At 35.6% G+C, this 15,114-nt stretch overlaps 1 protein-coding gene across 4 annotated transcripts in view; it reads left to right on the forward strand.

The window, feature by feature from the left end:
• Positions 1-15,114, forward strand: part of TC2N (tandem C2 domains, nuclear) — a 46,153-nt gene that overhangs the window by 22,896 nt on the left and 8,143 nt on the right. For 2 of the 4 annotated variants that reach the window (XM_067727533.1, XM_067727524.1), the window contains exons 4-9: positions 1,150-1,317; positions 2,799-2,890; positions 4,109-4,184; positions 4,723-4,823; positions 5,550-5,666; positions 9,798-9,989. In XM_067727533.1, coding sequence (XP_067583634.1) covers positions 1,150-1,317; positions 2,799-2,890; positions 4,109-4,184; positions 4,723-4,823; positions 5,550-5,666; positions 9,798-9,989 — 746 coding nt within the window. The remainder of the gene's footprint in view (positions 1-1,149; positions 1,318-2,798; positions 2,891-4,108; positions 4,185-4,722; positions 4,824-5,549; positions 5,667-9,797; positions 9,990-15,114) is intronic. The other 2 variants (XM_067727543.1, XM_067727552.1) reach the window with 2 other exon arrangements.

A 15,114-nucleotide genomic window follows, 5' to 3' on the forward strand; every position in this document is an offset into this window, starting at 1 on the left:
ATGGAATTTATATTTTGTGAATATGTTTTGTTGGATTGAAGTGTTCTTTTTTTCTACATCAATATCCAATTGTCTTATCACCTTTTATTATTATTATTTTTTGGCCGCGCTGTGTGGCTTGTGGGAACTTCCCCCACCAGGGATTGAACCCGTGCCATGGCAGTGAAAGCCCATAATCCTAACCACTAGGCCCCCAGGGAACTCATCACCTTTTAATGAAAAGACCATTCTTTCCCACTGTTATGCAGTGCCACATTGATTATAAATCAAGTGTCCATAAAAGGGGTTTCTCTTTCTGAGCCTTCTACTCTGTTCCATTGATCTTATTATTGTTCAAATTTTCTATTCTTAATACTGAGTAGAGCAAATCTTTCTTCTTAAGGATTATATTTTGGTGTTTCTTGGTTCTTTATGTTTACATATAAATTTTTTTTTTTTTTTTTTTTGCGGTACACGGGCCTCTCACGTTTGTGGCCTCTCCCGTTGCGGAGCACAGGCTCCAGACACGCAGGCTCAGCGGCCATGGCTCACGGGCCCAGCCGCTCCACGGCATGTGGAATCTTTCCGGACCGGGGCACGAACCCGTGTCCCCTGCATCGGCAGGTGGACTCTCAACCACTGTGCCACCAGGGAAGCCCCCATATAAATATTTTTTATTCTTCTTTTCGTTATTTGATTTCTAACTTTATTGCATTGTGGTTATAGAACATACTCTGATTTCAGTCCTTTCAAATTTATTGAGACTTGCTCAGTGTATCTCAGCATGTGGTCAGTTTTTATAAATGTTCTGTCTTTGTGAAAAGAGTGCATCTCCAAAAAAAATGATTATCTTTTTTACTTAAAAGATGTTCTTTCTGCAGTAGAAAAATAAAGGAAACTCCGGTCACAAAATGTAGAATTGTCTGTAGGGCAAAGAGGAATGCCAGACATTTATCAGACTGTCTTGAGAGCAAGGTTCATGACTGACACCTGGGAGAATACTCCACACAGTTAGGCCTGAATAAACATCTGCTCATGTTTTTAGATATCAAATGCATGTGATTTAGTATTACTTGAGACATTTTTTCCCCTTTGCCTTGGGTATACCAGTTGTTGGCTAATAACTCCAAGAAAAGGGTGTTGTAAAACTTTAGAAACACTTGCTTTCAGGATCTGCCAGAGCATCTTTTGGAGCTAGAAAGGTAGAACTTTCCAGTTCATCTCAGCATGGACCCAGCTATGATGTGTATAACCCATTCTACATGTATCAGCACGTGTCACCTGATTTGAGTCGGCGCTTTCTTCCTCGTTCAGAAACAACGAAACGATATGGATCGGGTATGAAAAAAATTTTTCCTCTTTAACAAATGTAGAAATCAAATTAAATCTAAATTCTGGAAGAAATGATTCATCTTATGAAAAGCAATTTAAAAATGAAGAGAAAAGCAGGCTTCAGAAGTGATATGATAAACATCGTAACTTCTCTGTGGTTTATATCTAATGTAAAAATGAAAGATTAATGAGTTATGTATATTGGTAGTTCCAAGTTCCATTTTGTTTGTCCTTTTTTGAAAGAAATTTTATTTTTAGATTTTGCACATATTTTATATAACATCTATCCATTCATATTCTACAACAAGTATTTACTAGCTCTATTTATTTTCTGCTCTATTCAGTGAAAATGATGCATTTAGAAACTAATGATGAGATTAGAAATGTAAACAAAGAAAATAGAAAATGCCTAAATGATTACCAGTCTTCGTTAGTTTAATATTTGAGACTGTATCAATTATAGACTATCTGTACATATCTGATTCACAGAATTTTCACTGATATTCAGGAAAAATATATAGCTATCTCAAACACTGAATCCAGGCTGACGTACTAGAAATAAAGTAGAAATACTTATTTAAATATGTATTTCATCACTGTGCTAGACTATACAATTATTATACAGAATTCCATTCTTCAATGATCTTATAGTTTAGGAAGGAAACTACATATACAGACTCGAACTATAACAGTACATGGAATTCAGTATTGTAATAAGTGCTCATTAAATAGTTGAATTGCATTTAGTATAGAGGACTTACATCCTCTTAGATTATTCTTCTGGGATGAAGAATTGGATCATGTAAGCAAAAAGAATGAATTTTTCCTGCTTGATATTTGATGTGGATGTGAAAATGTATTGTTTGATTTGTGTTGGTTTCTGTTTCAAACAAAAGTAAAATAATTGAAAAGCAATTTTTAAACTTGATTAGAAGGCTTTGTCTCTTAAGTAGATTTGCATATAATATTCATGCTATATTTCCTATAGAGATTCAGTTCATGGTAATTAAGTAGAATTAAGTGTTTCTCCTTTTTTTTAATGTGTGTGCTTTTTAAAAATTTATTCATTTATTGTTTATAAACAATTATGGTTTCTATTTTAGAAACCATAATTTGGCTGCGTTGAGTCTTCGTTGCTGTGCGTGGGCCTTCTCTAGTTGCAGCGAGTGGGGGCTCCTCTTCATTGTGGTGTGCGGGCTTCTCATTATAGTGTCTTCTTTTTGTTGCGGAGCACGGGCTCTAGGCACGTGGGCTTCAGTAGTTGTGGCACACAAGCTCAGTAGTTGTGGCTCGTGGGCTCTAGAGTGCAGGCTCAGTAGTTATGGCGCGTGGGCTTAGTTGCTCCACGGCATGTGGGATCCTCCTGGACCAGGGCTCGAACTCGTGTCCCCTGCGTTGACAGGCGGATTCTTAACCACTACGCCTCCAGGGAAGTCCTTCTTCTTCTTTACTATAAAAATAAGTAATTTTCTCATGTCCCTTTGTAGTTTGTGACTTAAGGACCAATAGACTTCCCAATTCCCCTGGACTAAGCAAGTCTATGTTTGATCTTACAAGTTCATCTCAGCAGTTCATTCAGGTAAATTATTTATATGAATTTAATTATATGCAGTAATTTATTTTCAAGCTAAAACTTCAGAAGATGTGTGAATTACATTAGGAACAACATGTTATGTATATTTTGTAGATGTATCTGTCCTAATAGCTAAAGAATAAACGCTTGGCATTTCCCATGTGCGTTATTTCAGGAAGGTCTCAGTTGAATACTAAAAGGCAATAGTTTTTCTCTTGTTCTTCTATGAATCTTACTTTTCTCATGGTGTGTAATGAGGCAGTCTTGAGGCAGTTGGAATTTAAAATGTTACACTTAAAAGTGCTTATTGATTTGACTTTCCTTATTGAACATAACTACCTAGTTAGTAAAAATTAGTATTTCTATTGAGATGTAGAACTTTAATTATTCATGAATATTAACACAATGTTCTCCTTTTTTTGAAATAGAATTGAGTTTTTTGATGTTTAAAAAATGTTTTTTTAAATAAAGTAAGCTGTGATTATTATTTTAAAAGTAGAAACCAGAATTAAGCAAGGTAAAAAGACAAATCACCTATGTTCCTATAACTGAGAATAAAAGTACTATGAAAATATTGTTATATGTACCTGTGGACATTTTTCCATGTGAATGTATATGCATACATTTAAATGGAAACGTATTCTTAATAATCCTCAGTTGAGTTAATTTTTTGCAGAATTAATTCTTTATAGCACCAGTTTTTTTTTACTGTATCAGAATTGTTTGAAGAACTTGTTAAAATACAGATTGCCAGGCCTCATCCCCAGAGCTTTTGATTCAGTAGCTCTGCATCAGGGCCTGAGTTTGTATTTCTAGCAAGTTCCCAGGTGATGCTGAAACTGCTGGCCCAGGGGACTATGCTTTGATAACTGCTGTTTTATAGGTTTTTAGGTAACAGGGCATTTCCAAATATATTCTGATTTTCATTAGTATTTGCAAGTATGACATATAAACAGTAATCTCTTCCTCCTTATTACAAAGCCAAACCAAAAACAGCAAAGGCTTTCCCATATATTACCTACTAAGATATTTACTATTTTCCTGGTAACACACACACAGAAAACCTTTTCCCCCTTTACTATCTAAAAGTGAAAAATTCTGACCAGTAACACTGTCGGAATGATTAGCACTCAGTTTGATATTAGGGTGGGTATTGGGGCATCAGTTTCAGAATCCTTAAAGTCTGATATGCAACATCTGACTAAAGAAGAATTTTATTTGTAGAGACATGATTCATTGTCCAGTATGCCCAGTAGTTCTTCTTCAAGGAAAAATTCTCAGGGGAGTAACAGAAGCCTGGGTAAGGAATAAAGTATTCTACTTTTATATTCTTAAGGGAATTATTTCTACCCAATAGTATTTTGAATGTAGTTATGATAAGGTTAAAAAAAGTCTAGATGATTATATGTATGTTGTCAGTGTTATCTGCATATGAATACTCAGATCAGATGGTCCATTTTTTAGTGTTCGGGCATAAAGGCGTCTTTAAAATTAAATACCTTTCGTTTGTTTTAAAGTATGTTAGTGAGGGAATTTCCAGAAGCATACAGTATTAAGGCCATATCAGTGTTATTTGGGAAAGTTTTTCTTAGTTTTAACTTAAATTCTTCAGGTTATAATTGGGTTAAGTTTTTAAGCCAGGTACTTTTTATAGTATATCTTCCCCCAGCACTTCAGTAAAAGCATTGAAGTGTGATTTTTGTGTTAATAAATTGACAACTTTAAAAAGTAATTATAGCAGTTTTCAGTTGTGCTCTTAAAATTGGGTTGTATCAAAGCTCAGTTGGATTGGAAGGATTGTGTAGTAATTCAACCATCTTTGTTCTTTTACAATGCAGATACAATTACTCTATCAGGAGATGAAAGAGATTTGGGGAGATTAAATGTGAAAATGTTTTATAATTCTTCAGTAGAGCAGATCTGGATCACAGTTTTACAGGTAAGTTAATACAGTTAATACAAACTTTTCGTACATAATTGAATATTTAGACTATAAATTATAAGCATCTACTGTTGCTCTGTTCCAGGGAATGGGTCAATACCTTCTTTGGAATTTAGGGTTCTATAGGATTTTACAGAAAATAGTATTTAATAAAGAATCTAAAGAAAAATAAATCTATAGGCATGATGGAAATATGTTTGCTTTTAACCTCAAGAAGGAAATTGATATGATGTCTAAAACATTGTCAGATTATTTTAACGTTGATGAAACAGAAGATCTCAGTAGACTAAAGTTTACTTTTATAGTTTTTTTATAAATTTATTTATTTATTATTTTTGGCTGTGTTGGGTCTTCGTTGCTATGCACAAGCTTTCTCTAGTTACAGCGAGCGGGGGCCACTCTTTATTGCGGTGTGTGGGCTTCTTGTTGTGGTGGCTTCTCTTGTTGCGGAGCATGGGCTCTAGGCATGCTGGCTTCAGTAGTTGCAGCACGCGGACTCAGTAGTTGTGGCTCACGGGCTTAGTTGCTTCGCGGCATGTGGGATCTTCCCGACCAGGGCTCGAACCCGTGTCCCCTGTATTGGCAGGCGTATTCTCAACCACTGTGCCACCAGGGAAGCCCTATAGTTTTTATTTAAGTCATTAACTCAAGAAATGTATCAAATATTTGTATTGTCAGGGTCCTTTGTAAAACTCAAACTGTATTTTTATTTTATCTTTCTAGTGCAGAGATTTAAGTTGGCCCTCTAGTTATGGAGATAATCCTACTATTTCTATAAAAGGAATACTAACATTGCCCAAACCAGTACATTTCAAATCTTCAGTCAAGGAAGGCTCTAATGTAAGTGTTTGTGTTTGACTATCTTTTTATGTTTTTCTATTTGTCACTTTAACCCATGTAAAGAATTGGAATAAGAAAGTGTTTTATTTTTGGAAAACTACAAATTATGTACCCCTTGCTTTTTTTTGTTTGTTTGTTTTTGTTTTTGTTTTTGCGGTACGCGGGCCTCTCACTGTTGTGGCCTCTCCCGTTGCGGAGCACAGGCTCCGGACGCGCAGGCTCAGCAGCCATGGCTCACAGGCCCAGCCGCTCCGCGGCATGTGGGATCTTCCCGGACCAGGGCACGAACCCGCGTCCCCTGCATCGGCAGGCGGACTCTCAACCACTGTACCACCAGGGAAGCCCCACCCCTTGCTTTTTTAAAGATCGTTTTGAGCCTCAGAAATACTTGATATTTCATTGTCCAATATTAAGATGCATTTATTTTTAATTTTTTTTAACATCTTTATTGGAGTATAATTGCTTTACAATGGTGTGTTAGTTTCTGCTTTATAACAAAGTGAATCATTTATACATATACATATGTTCCCATATCTCTTCCCTCTTGCGTCTCCCTCCCTCCCACCCTCCCTATCCCACCCCTCTAGGTGGTCACAGAGCACCGAGCTGACCTCCCTGTGCTATGCGGCTGCTTCCCACTAGCTATCTATTTTACATTTGGTAGTGTATATATGTCCATGCCACTCTCTCACTTTGTCACAGCTTACCCTTCCCCCTCCCCATATCCTCAAGTCCATTCTCTAGTAGGTCTGTGTCTTTATTCCCATCTTGCCCCTAGGTTCTTCATGACCATTTTTTCCCCCTCAGATTCCATATATATGTGTTAGCATACGGTATTTGTTTTTCTCTTTCTGACTGACTTCACTCTGTATGACAGACTCTAGGTCCATCCACCTCGCTACAAATAACTCAATTTCGTTTCTTTTTATGGCTGAGTAATATTCCATTGTATATAAAAAGAAAACCTTAATCACTAAAATATATAGAAGATGAGTAATATCTAATGAAACTATTTACTTTTCTTGTATTTACTTTTCTTGTATAAATATATGTGTATATTTTCATCCTCTCTCCCCCACTCCACTTTTGCTTTGAGAAATAATTGCATGATTACAATTAATTTCTTTTAAATACTTTCAATGATCGTAACTGGAAGACTTCTGATCCTGAATTTGTTTTATATATAGATTTCACTTTAAATATATCTTCATTTTTGTCTTCTGATATGGGTTGAATGGTTAGTGTTTTTCCATACAAATGCAACTTCTACAAGAGCATATCATTTAAAAATAAGGTAATTCAAATGACTAATAAACATGAAAAAAATTTACTCTCACTAGTATTCATAGATATACAAATTTAAATTACATATTGCTTTCTCTTTTCTTTCTTTTTTTGCTTATAAAAATTAGGAAAATTTTACAAGCACTCTAGACCATAACACTTTCTGGAAATTATTTTGACAATATACATTAAAACCTTAAAATAAGATTATACTAAGTGAAGTAAGTCAGAAGGAGAAAGACAAATATCATATGATATCACTTATATGTGAAATCTAAAATATGATACAAATGAAATTATTTACAAAACAGAAATGGACTCACAGACAGAAAACAAACTTACGGTTACCAAAGGGGAAAGGGGTTGTGGGAGGGATAAATTAGGAGTTTGGGATTAGCAGATACAAACACTATATATAAAATAGATAACAAGTTCCTACTGTTGTATAGCACAGGGAACTATCTTCAGTATCCTGTAATAAACCATAATGGAAAAGAATATGAAAAAGAATATATGTATAACTGAATCACTTTGCTGTACATCAGAAACTAATACAACATTGTGAATCAACTATACTTCAATAAATGATTTTTTTTAAAAAGAAAAAACCTTAAAATATTTATACTTTTTAACATAGTGTTTCTACTTGGAATCTACTTCATGGCAATAATCTAAGATGCAAACAAAATATATATAAAGTATTCTTGGCAGTTTTGTTCATCGAGGAAAAGTTGGAAACTATCTAAATGTTTCCCATAGGGGAATGGTGGAGAAAACTCTTGGTATACCATGTATTTGTGTATTTGTTTCCTATGGGTGCTGTTAACAAAGTAACACAAACTGGGTAGCTTAGAACAACAAATATTTCTCTCTCACTGTTTCAGAGGAAGTCTGAAATCAAGGTGTCAGCAGTGTTGGTTCCTTCTCTGAAGGGGAATCTGTTCCATCTCTTCCATGCCTCTCTCCTAGCTTCTGGTGATGGCCAGCAATCCCTGTCATTCCTTGGCTTCACTCTAATCATTGGCTTTCATCTTCACATGGCCACGTGTCTTTCATCTCTATGTGTCTCTGTGTCTTCACATGGCTATCTTCTTATAAGGACGCCAGTTTTATTGGATTAGGGGTCTGCCTACTCCAGTGTAACCTTATCTTAACTTCACAAATTACATCTTCAATGACCCTATTTCCAAATAAGGCCACATTCTGAGTTACTGGGGGTTAGGACTTCAACACATCTTTTTTTGGGGAGACACAATTCAAACCATAACACCATGTGATAGAATACTAGGCAGCCATGAAAAATAATGTTTAGGAAGAGTTTTTTTTTTTTTTTTTTTTTTTGCGGTACGCAGGCCTCTCACTGTTGTGGCCTCTCCCGTTGCGGAGCACAGGCTCCGGACACGCAGGCTCAGCAGCCATGGCTCACGGGCCCAGCCGCTCCGCGGCATGTGGGATCTTCCCGGACCGGGGCACAAACCTGTGTCCCCTGCATCGGCAGGTGGACTCTCAACCACTGCGCCACCAGGGAAGCCCTAGGAAGAGTTTTTAAGGACGTGGAAAAATGTTCTTAATAAGTGAAAAAGCAGTAATCAAAATTTATGTGTAAATATTAGGATCTCACTTTACAAAAATATGCATTGTAGAAAGTCTAGATGGAAATAAATCTTAACTCTGGTTTTAATCCTGATACTCACAGATGAATACTTAGTGAATTAAACACTTTGACTTTTTGATTTTCAAATAAAACTCAGCTAACTTAGGAAAAGTTAGGGGGAAATGTTCTCATATTAAAACTTGCTTGGAATCTTTTAAAATTTATTATTAAGTTGTTTAGGAGTCCCCTATTATGGCAAAATGTAAAGTAAACCAGTACACGTACTTCATTTGTAAGCTCACTGCATCTGAGTTTAAAAATTAAACATTTTATGCTTACTGTATTATTGATGTGATCTATGGCTTGAGATTGGAAGAAAAAGAAAGCGCAGGTGGTTGGGAGGCTCTCAGAAACACAATTCTGACTACACAGACATAAGTGATTACCGTAAAAGTGAACATTTGGGCACAGTATCTAAAATATTGATGTTAGGAAGTTTATAAGCAGAAAACAGTCTAGTGTCAAGAAGATGTTAGGTCACAGTAAGCCAAGGTTTTAAAAATATTAAAAGTAATAAAAAGAACATTTGAAAATAGTCTGGGCATGGAAAACACTGACTTGCTGCCTGCAGTGGAAGATTATGAGAGAAGGTAGAACTTGAAACTCACATTTTTGTCTTCTCTTATCAAGGAGATCGATTTTCAGTTAGGAAAGAGTGGAACAAACATCACTAAAAGATAAAATGAACCCCAAATTAGATGGGAAGAACATTAGACAAAGAATATCTCCTTTAAAGAAATAATTCAAGTCTCTTATTAATGTGAACAAATTAGATTTTACATACTGTGAGAGCTTGCATGAGATTCTTGAAGTACTGTCATTAACTGTTGAAGAAGTGTGGTGAATAGCAGGAATGATACTCCAGAACCAAAGATGGAGAGCAACCTAATTTTTGAAAAGGGAAAAAGCTGTATTCTGGTGAACTTGGTGTTGATATTGACTAAATTCCTGACTAAGTAATTAAAAGGATTTGTGAAATTAAGAAGGGCAGTATCCAGAATAAATTTTGGAAAAGCAAGTCATGGCCATTCTCATTTTCATTTTCATTAAAAAATATTTTTTGTTATTGTAAAAATATTAAATTTGCCTTTCCTAGATTATAAATGTTATTTTTGTTTATTTTGTATTGGTATATGACCCTTTTTTCAGTCATTCTATTAATATATTTTATATTTTCTTGATTTTTATTTTAGACTATTGAATTTATGGAAACGTTTGTATTTGCTATTAAATTCCACAGTCTACAAACTGTAAGACTTGTATTTAAGATTCAAACCCAAACTCCCAGGAAGAAAACTATTGGAGAATGCTCACTATCACTCAGAACTCTTAGCACACAGGAAATGGATTACTCTTTGGATATATCACCACCTTCAAAAATTTCTGTAAGTGATATAATATGTAAAGTATTTCACACTTTGAGAATTATTTAATGGTTGAATTTTTGTTTGTTGGAGTATAATTTGAAAACTAGAATATATTAAAGGATCAGGAAGGCTCTCAAGAAGCAATAGTAACATAAATGTAATGTAAAAAAGTTGTAATTATGTCATTATTTAATAATTTTTTTAAAAGTTGATAAAATGTTAACAGAGCCCCTTTTCTTTCTCCATTGGAAAATAACCTTAGGGTTACTTTCTCCTAGTACATGTTTAATTAATATTTCATACTTCAATGTAATAACCCTAAGTATGAATAATTTTAAATAATTTTTTAGGTTTTTTTTTTTTTCAGTAGCTGATAACTTAGGAAAAGCAAGACAGAATCAATAAACTCCAAACTCAATGAGAGATTGCCTTGAAATAGATTAGGAAAGTTTTAATCATGAGTAAGCACCATGTCCATAAATTGGGTAGAATGGAGGATCTTACAGCTGGTGTTTTTTTGTAAAGAACTTCATTATCTATAGTGCTGATTGATTTTTGAGACCCAGTAGTTGCTTCTTTCAACTAGCCAGCTGAACACTGTTTAAGTTGTTTAGAAATTCCTAATGATTTAATTATGTAGTTTCTGTGTCAGGATAATATATATAGAAATCAGTCATAACGCTTTATACGGTTGAACTTATATGTGATTTTAAATTTACATAGGATTTATATTTTACCTACTTTCAAAAATGTTTAAGGTGCTTGAAGTGGTTCTTAACCTGGCTACACATTAGAATCACCTGGGGAGCTTTAAAAAAAAGCCCATACTTAAACCATTAAATCAGAATTTGGGGAGGAGTGAGCCAGAGGCATCTGTAATTTTCAGAAGCTACTCAGGTGATTCTAATGTGTAGCCTAGCTTGAGAACCACTGAATTGAGGGGAAATTAGGGATTAAAAAATAAAGAACAAAAGATTAATCAAGAAGAATTGAAAAATCTTGTTATTTCTTGTCTATTATTTTCTGTCTCCACACCAAATGTGTTTTCTTTATAGCATTTATTATAACTTAGAATTATTTAAGTTACTCGTTTTAAAAAAAAAAAGGCTTGAGCTTCCATCATTTTTCTTCATTTTTTACTGTGCCCGTAGTAAGGGCCCATCATATTCTTGGCATTGAATATTTGTATGTAGGTTGATATGAAAGAATAAATGATGAATGGAAGCATGCTAAATTAGATTGTTGTTTTCTGTTAAAGTATAGCAAATTTGTTTTCTAACTGTGACAGGAGTTTATCACTTACATCTTGTTTATCATTTACATCTACTACTAGCTTAGTAGACAGTAATCTGCAACCATATTTTACAAAAGGCACATATTACTATTTAAATGGATAATTCATAGATTGAATCTTTTTTAATATTATTATAACACAGCATTTTATTATGATTGCATATCTGACTTCTCCCATAGCCTTGAGATTTTCTAGGGCAGTAATCTGCCTCATAGGTTTTTTGGTTTTTTTAGTAGATTAAATCTTTAAAAATTAGTATAGAGTATAGTAGAAGATAACTCAGCAAATGTATTTTCTGGGGAATTGAGACATTATAATCTTAATCTGCCTTGGAGAATCTGAATGAATGATTATGGCACAGTTTCTACAAAATTATATTTTGCATATCAGATGTTTTATAAACATTTGTCTATCTGTTGTATGCCACGTGCTAGTGATACAAAGATTGATGGCTTGAAAGAAGGGCTTTCAGGCTATATTGGACCAGTAAATTTATATTACTGAGTGTGAATGTTTCTTCTTATTGGCTAAAAGCAAGAATAATATGCTTTGTTTTCTGTGTTGAGGAGGAAAATTGATATTCTAATTGTAACATTGAAAGAGCCAGATTTACATACCCATCCTTCACACTGACAACTGTTTTATCATGAACAGCAGAATTTTCATACAGAGCTAATAATTTCCTGAGTACAGAGTTTTTGACCTTAACAACTAGCTGACAACTCAAATTTCTGTGTTGAATAATGTAGAAGACATAAGGTTTCCCTGAAGAAATAGCTGACATTTGAAGAAACTTAGCATATGACTGACTTGGTCCTAAGTGATTTAATGCTCACACCGAACTTACGAGCTTGCTGCTCTTGTCATCCCTATTGTGGAGAGCAAGACCTCGAAGCACTTGCCTGAATACAGCCTGTTGTTGGGGAATCAGGATTTGAACCGAGGTATTCTGATTCCACAGCCAGCTCTCTTTACCGTGTCGAAGAAAATGATCAATTAACAGTCTATAATAGGAATCGAAAAGAGTTTTATTTGAGCCAAACTGAGGACTGTAGCCCAGAAAACAGCCTCTCGGATAACTCTGAGGAACTGCTCTGGAGAAGCATGGTTTTCAGCACAGTTTTATATCTTGTCAGAAAAAAAACATCAAACGAGTCAGGGATACATTCCTTCAGGGTTTACAGCATGTGCACAGCAAGTCAGTATGGCCTTGGCACCTGGGAAGGGAATCTTATCCTGGATGGGGGACCAGCAGTGGCATCCCAGGAAGGGAGGCATTTAATATTTTTTTTTTTTTGCGGTACGGGGGCCTCTCACTGTTGCGGCCTCTCCCGTTGCGGAGCACAAGCTCCCGACGCGCAGGCTCAGCGGCCATGGCTCACGGGCCCAGCTGCTCCGCGGCATGTGGGATCTTCCCGGACCGGGGCACGAACCCGTGTCCCCTGCATCGGCAGGCGGACTCTCAACCACTGCGCCATCAGGGAAGCCCTAATCTTTATTTTTAACATGGACATTCTTTACTTCTGGGCAGTGCGCCCTTTTCTTTAATAATTAAAGCAGATGTACAATGTATGCTTGATAGGCCACAAACAGGCTGTTTTCGTTATAGCATAAAATTCAAGTTAACTCATGTATAAGCCAGAATGACTTCCCCAGACCTCAATATGTGAAAATATCTTTTATCAGCTATGTATTGTCCCCCTAAGAGGATATTCTCAAAAACCACCAGATAAGGAATTTCTTTAATTATGCTTAACATTTTATCCAGGAAGCTCAAAAAGTTCTCTTTTCTTTAAAAAATGATACATTGTTCAGGAACAGAGGTCGTATGTTTTATCTTCCACAGTTTTGTGCTCATTAAAAATGCTCTTCATGTATACCTACTAATCGATTAGAATTTTAATTTTTTGGTTATTATGAGATTGAAAACCACTTTGAATAGTTTTTCATGATCTGAATTAATATCTTGGAATATAAATTGAATTTATGAAATAACCTTGGCAAGTAAGAAATGGTAAATCCATTGCCAAGTGCTGCTCTGTTTTATGAGAGTGAAACTCTACAAGTGTGTAAACACTAAGAGAAGTTTTGCCACTTTTAGATGTTTTCATAAGTGTTATTATATCGTGGGTACAAAACCGTAATGAAAGTAATTAATGAAAAAATGTTATCCATGGTTTCCTTTGTATCTTGTAAACAATAAATAACTGTATTTTTTAAATGCCAAGGACTGCAACATTTGTTTTTTTAATCAGCAAAGGTGTTATATATGGATACCAAAATTAGTTCATGTAAAAAGATTTATTAATCCATCCTTATTCTGATTAAAAGCAAAAGCTGTACATTCACTTATTTATTAGAATTCAGCATTTATTGCTAAAGTAGACAATTTTTATCATCATTTTAGATTTTTCAAGAGGGAGTGTAACCTCAACAGATGATTTTATACTTTTTTTTTTTTTTTTTTTTTTTTTGCGGTACGCGGGCCTCTCACTGTTGTGGCCTCTCCTGTTGCGGAGCACAGTCTCCAGATGCGCAGGCTCAGCGGCCATGGCTCACGGGCCCAGCTGCTCCGCGGCATGTGGGATTTTCCAGGACCGGGGCACGAACCCGTGTCCCCTGCATCGGCAGGCGGACTCTCAACCACTGCGCCAGCAGGGAAGCCCGATTTTATACTTTTAAGTGATTCACTTTTCACTTTGTATCTTTTGCTTTCTTATGGCATGACCAATTTTGGCTATTTTGACCATTACAGAATTTGTATTAAGAAAATATCCAAGATTCAGTCAATGGCATGTACATAAGAAAGTTCTTTTTTATGATCCATGCTTCAGTTACTGGGGAATACTGCGTGATTATCAAATATAAATCGCTTGATGAAGTATCAGTCAGCTGTTTTATAGCTTTGTTGGAATCAATACTAGCAAAGACTTTTGTGTCAGTCTGTGCTGCGCCCTAGTGAGATCTGTTAACATGTTCTTTCTTTAATCCCATACTTACTCTTTTCATCATGTGAACAGTAATGTTTTTGTATTTGGCCGACTTATGTTTCTCTCTTTTATTTTTCACTCCAAGGATGCTGGAATCCATGTAAATAGGTTGGCTTGTGTAAGGCAAATTACTTTCTTCTGTTCTTAACAATACTGAAGAGCACATTTTAGCTTTTCCCCCTTGCTAAATCTCCTTCATTATATTGTTTGCCTCAGGTTTTCTTTGACCTTTTCCTTATTATTTACTGCCTCATCACTTTTGCTAGCTTCCTTCTTGCCAACTTTCATCTTTGGCTTGCTTTCATTTAGCATAGTAATTCAGCTCTTAATCCACAAATCTGTTCATTGTAATCCTTTGTCTTCTGATTTTGGTAACACTACCTCTGATTTCTACAAATGAAGAAATAATGATGCGTTTCATATATAACATTTTTATCATATTTCATACATTCTGAAAAAATCATTCAAATGACTACATTTAAGTCTTTTGAAAATATGCTCTTTTGATGTTTATTTCACTGACATTTTCTCTAGTAAAGCTTTTTAGGAATTTAATTTTTTTTTTATACATTTATTTTTGGCTGTGTTGGGTCTTTGTTGCTGTGCGTGGGCTTTCTCTAGTTGCGGTGAGCGGGGGCTATTCTTCCTTGCGGTGCGTGGGCTTCTCATTGCGGTGGATTCTCTTGCTGCACAGCATGCGCTCTAGGCACACGGGCTTCAGTAGTTGTGGCACGAGGGCTCTAGAGTGCAGGCTCAGTAGTTGTGGTGCACGGGCTTAAGTTGCTCCGTGGCATGTGGGGTCTTCCTGGACCAGGGCTCAAACCCATGTCCCCTGCATTGGCAGGTGAATTCTTTCTTA

The sequence above is a fragment of the Pseudorca crassidens genome, chromosome 1 (assembly GCF_039906515.1).
Source record: "Pseudorca crassidens isolate mPseCra1 chromosome 1, mPseCra1.hap1, whole genome shotgun sequence".
Taxonomy (NCBI): Eukaryota; Metazoa; Chordata; class Mammalia; order Artiodactyla; family Delphinidae; genus Pseudorca; species Pseudorca crassidens.